This window comes from Aethalodelphis obliquidens, unplaced genomic scaffold, assembly GCF_003676395.1.
Source record: "Aethalodelphis obliquidens isolate GAN/ISIS:26980383/991018 unplaced genomic scaffold, ASM367639v1 scaffold23, whole genome shotgun sequence".
Classification (NCBI taxonomy): Eukaryota; Metazoa; Chordata; class Mammalia; order Artiodactyla; family Delphinidae; genus Aethalodelphis; species Aethalodelphis obliquidens.
Window position 1 is genome coordinate 17,263,567 of NW_020837967.1, and position 2,142 is coordinate 17,265,708.

A 2,142-nucleotide genomic window follows, 5' to 3' on the forward strand; every position below is an offset into this window, starting at 1 on the left:
GCAGCCGCGTCCCCGCCGCCGCCCCTGCCGCGGGACGGGGGCCGGGCTCCGGGCGGGCGGCCGTGGCCGCTGCCGGAGGGCGGCTGCTCGCCGGGCGGCGGCGGCGGCGGCGGGCGCCGCGGTGGACTGGGCGCGGCCGTGGTGAGGTCGGTGCGGTTGTAGTCCATGCACAGCGTGTCAGGGTTGCCCTGCTCGGGCAGCCTGTCGCAGCGCATGCGGTCGGGCCAGGCGAAGCCGTACTGGCGCATGAGGGGCGCGCAGCCGGCCTTGGCGCGCTCGCATACCGAGCGGCAGGGAGGCAGGGGCTTCTTGTAGTCCTCCAGGCAGATGGGCGTGTACATGCTGCACAGGAAGAACTTGAGGTCGGGCGAGCACTGGATCTCCACCAGCGGCCAAAATTGGTGCACCTCCAGGCCCGCCTCGTCCTGCGTGTCGTGGTTGAACTGGTTGGGCATATAGGTGTAGTTGTAGCCGATGCCCTTGCATAGCGGCACGGTGATCTCCTGGCACGCCAGCTCCTTGGCCGAGGCGGCCGCAGCGCCGCTGGAGCGCTGCAGTAGCGCCAGGGCTGCCAGCAACGAGGTCACTTCCAACAGGTAACCCCACTCCATGCTGCGCGCCTCGGCCACGCGCCTTCGCCCTCCGGGCGGCGCGCGGAGGGGCGCTGGGAGATCCTGCAAGAGCGCCGGAGGAGGGGAGAGAGGGCGCCCTGCCGGGCTCTCTCCCGCCTCTCCCGGGATCGGGGTTGGGGGGGTCTGCCGATAGCCTGGTCCCTTCGCGGGACGCGTCCTCACGGCGCCGCGGGAGACGAGGGTGGCTGCCGGAGGGCGCCCCAGTCCCTGGGTCTGCCCCGCTCACTCCGGCCGGGCTCAGCCCTCGCAGGGCAGAGTGGCCGGCCCCCGGCTCATCGTCCCTCTGTCGCTCGCTTTCTCCGCGCGCGCCGGTGACTTTGCCGGGCACCTAGGGCGGCGGCGCAGCAAGTTTCCTCTCGGGCGGGCCGCTGTACGCAGTCAAGATGGCTGGGCCAGGCCGCTCCGCGCCCGGTTCAGCCCCTGCGGCCCCCTTTCGGCGTCCCGGGGCTCATGCTCGCCCCTAAGGCCGCGCGTCTGCCGCCGGGGTTCGGGGCCCGCCTCCGCCGAGGCCACCGCCCTCTGTCCCCGGCGTCGGTCCGTCGGTCCGCCGCCGGGATGACGGGCCCCGCCTCCGGTGGAAGTCCGCGTCGCGCTCCGGCCGGCAGTAGGGCGAGGTGTCGGCGGTCCCCTTCTCGCTGGACTCACGGAGCTAAATTCAGGCCGGAAGGCGGAGCGGACACCTGAGCGGCACGCCAGCGCCCCGCCGCCGCCTCCTCCTCGGCGGGAGCAGCGGCCTTCGCCAACTTCCCGCTCCGGCCCTGCTGCGCCCCGGCCGGCTCATGAATATTTATACGGCGCGGACTCGGTCTCCGCCCGCGGCCGGCGCTCCAATCCCGGGCGGGGGGCGGAGTCTGCGCGCTCCCCAGGCCCAGCCTTCCTGGGGCGGGCCCGGCTGTCCGCGCGGCCGTGAGCGCTGTCTGCGGCCGGAGTTTGGATAACCTTGGGATTGACCGCAGAGACAGAGGCTCTGCCACGACCGTCCCCACGGCGCTCAGTGGGGCTGAGGTCGGGGTTCCATTTCCCCGAGCCTGCGCTTGGGGACCGGGGACATGCAGTGCGTGCTTTCGGAGGCCCGTTTCGAACTAGTCAAGCCCCTGTTTCCTACGCTCCCAAACGTCGGCGACCTGCTGGCGAGGGGACCGCCCGCCCCTCCGCGAGCCGGCGAGGGCGCGGGGACGTTGCGGAGACCCGGGAAGGTGTGCCCTTCTTGGGGTTCTCAGAACGATGGTCTTGGAGGCTTGGCAATGCCGGAGGAGTGGAACGACTGCAGTTCATTCTGCCTGTTGGGGCTGGACCGGGGGCAGCCCCGGAGGAGGTGCCCGGGAGCCCAGCCGCGGGCTCGCGAGGGGCGCGGGCCCGGGGTGGGGGTCTCCTCCCGCCTCCGCTGAGGGACGTGGAGGAGCCTCAGTTTCCTTACCTGGAGAATGGGGTCACAGTACAGACCTCAAAGGGGGTTCTGCTAATTAGGTGAGATAAAATATCTATAAAGCATCCGGACACAGTGAAGAAG

General features: G+C 71.4%; 1 protein-coding gene across 1 annotated transcript in view; it reads right to left on the reverse strand.

Annotated features, from left to right (window-relative positions):
* The window catches only part of FZD8 (frizzled class receptor 8), a 3,648-nt gene extending 2,273 nt beyond the window's left edge, over window positions 1-1,375 (reverse strand). Inside the window, exon 1 of the mRNA XM_027121495.1 lies at window positions 3-1,375. Within this exon, the coding sequence (XP_026977296.1) occupies window positions 3-611 (609 nt within the window). The 5' untranslated portion in view covers window positions 612-1,375. The remainder of the gene's footprint in view (window positions 1-2) is intronic.
* Between the last annotated feature and the right edge of the window lie 767 nt (window positions 1,376-2,142).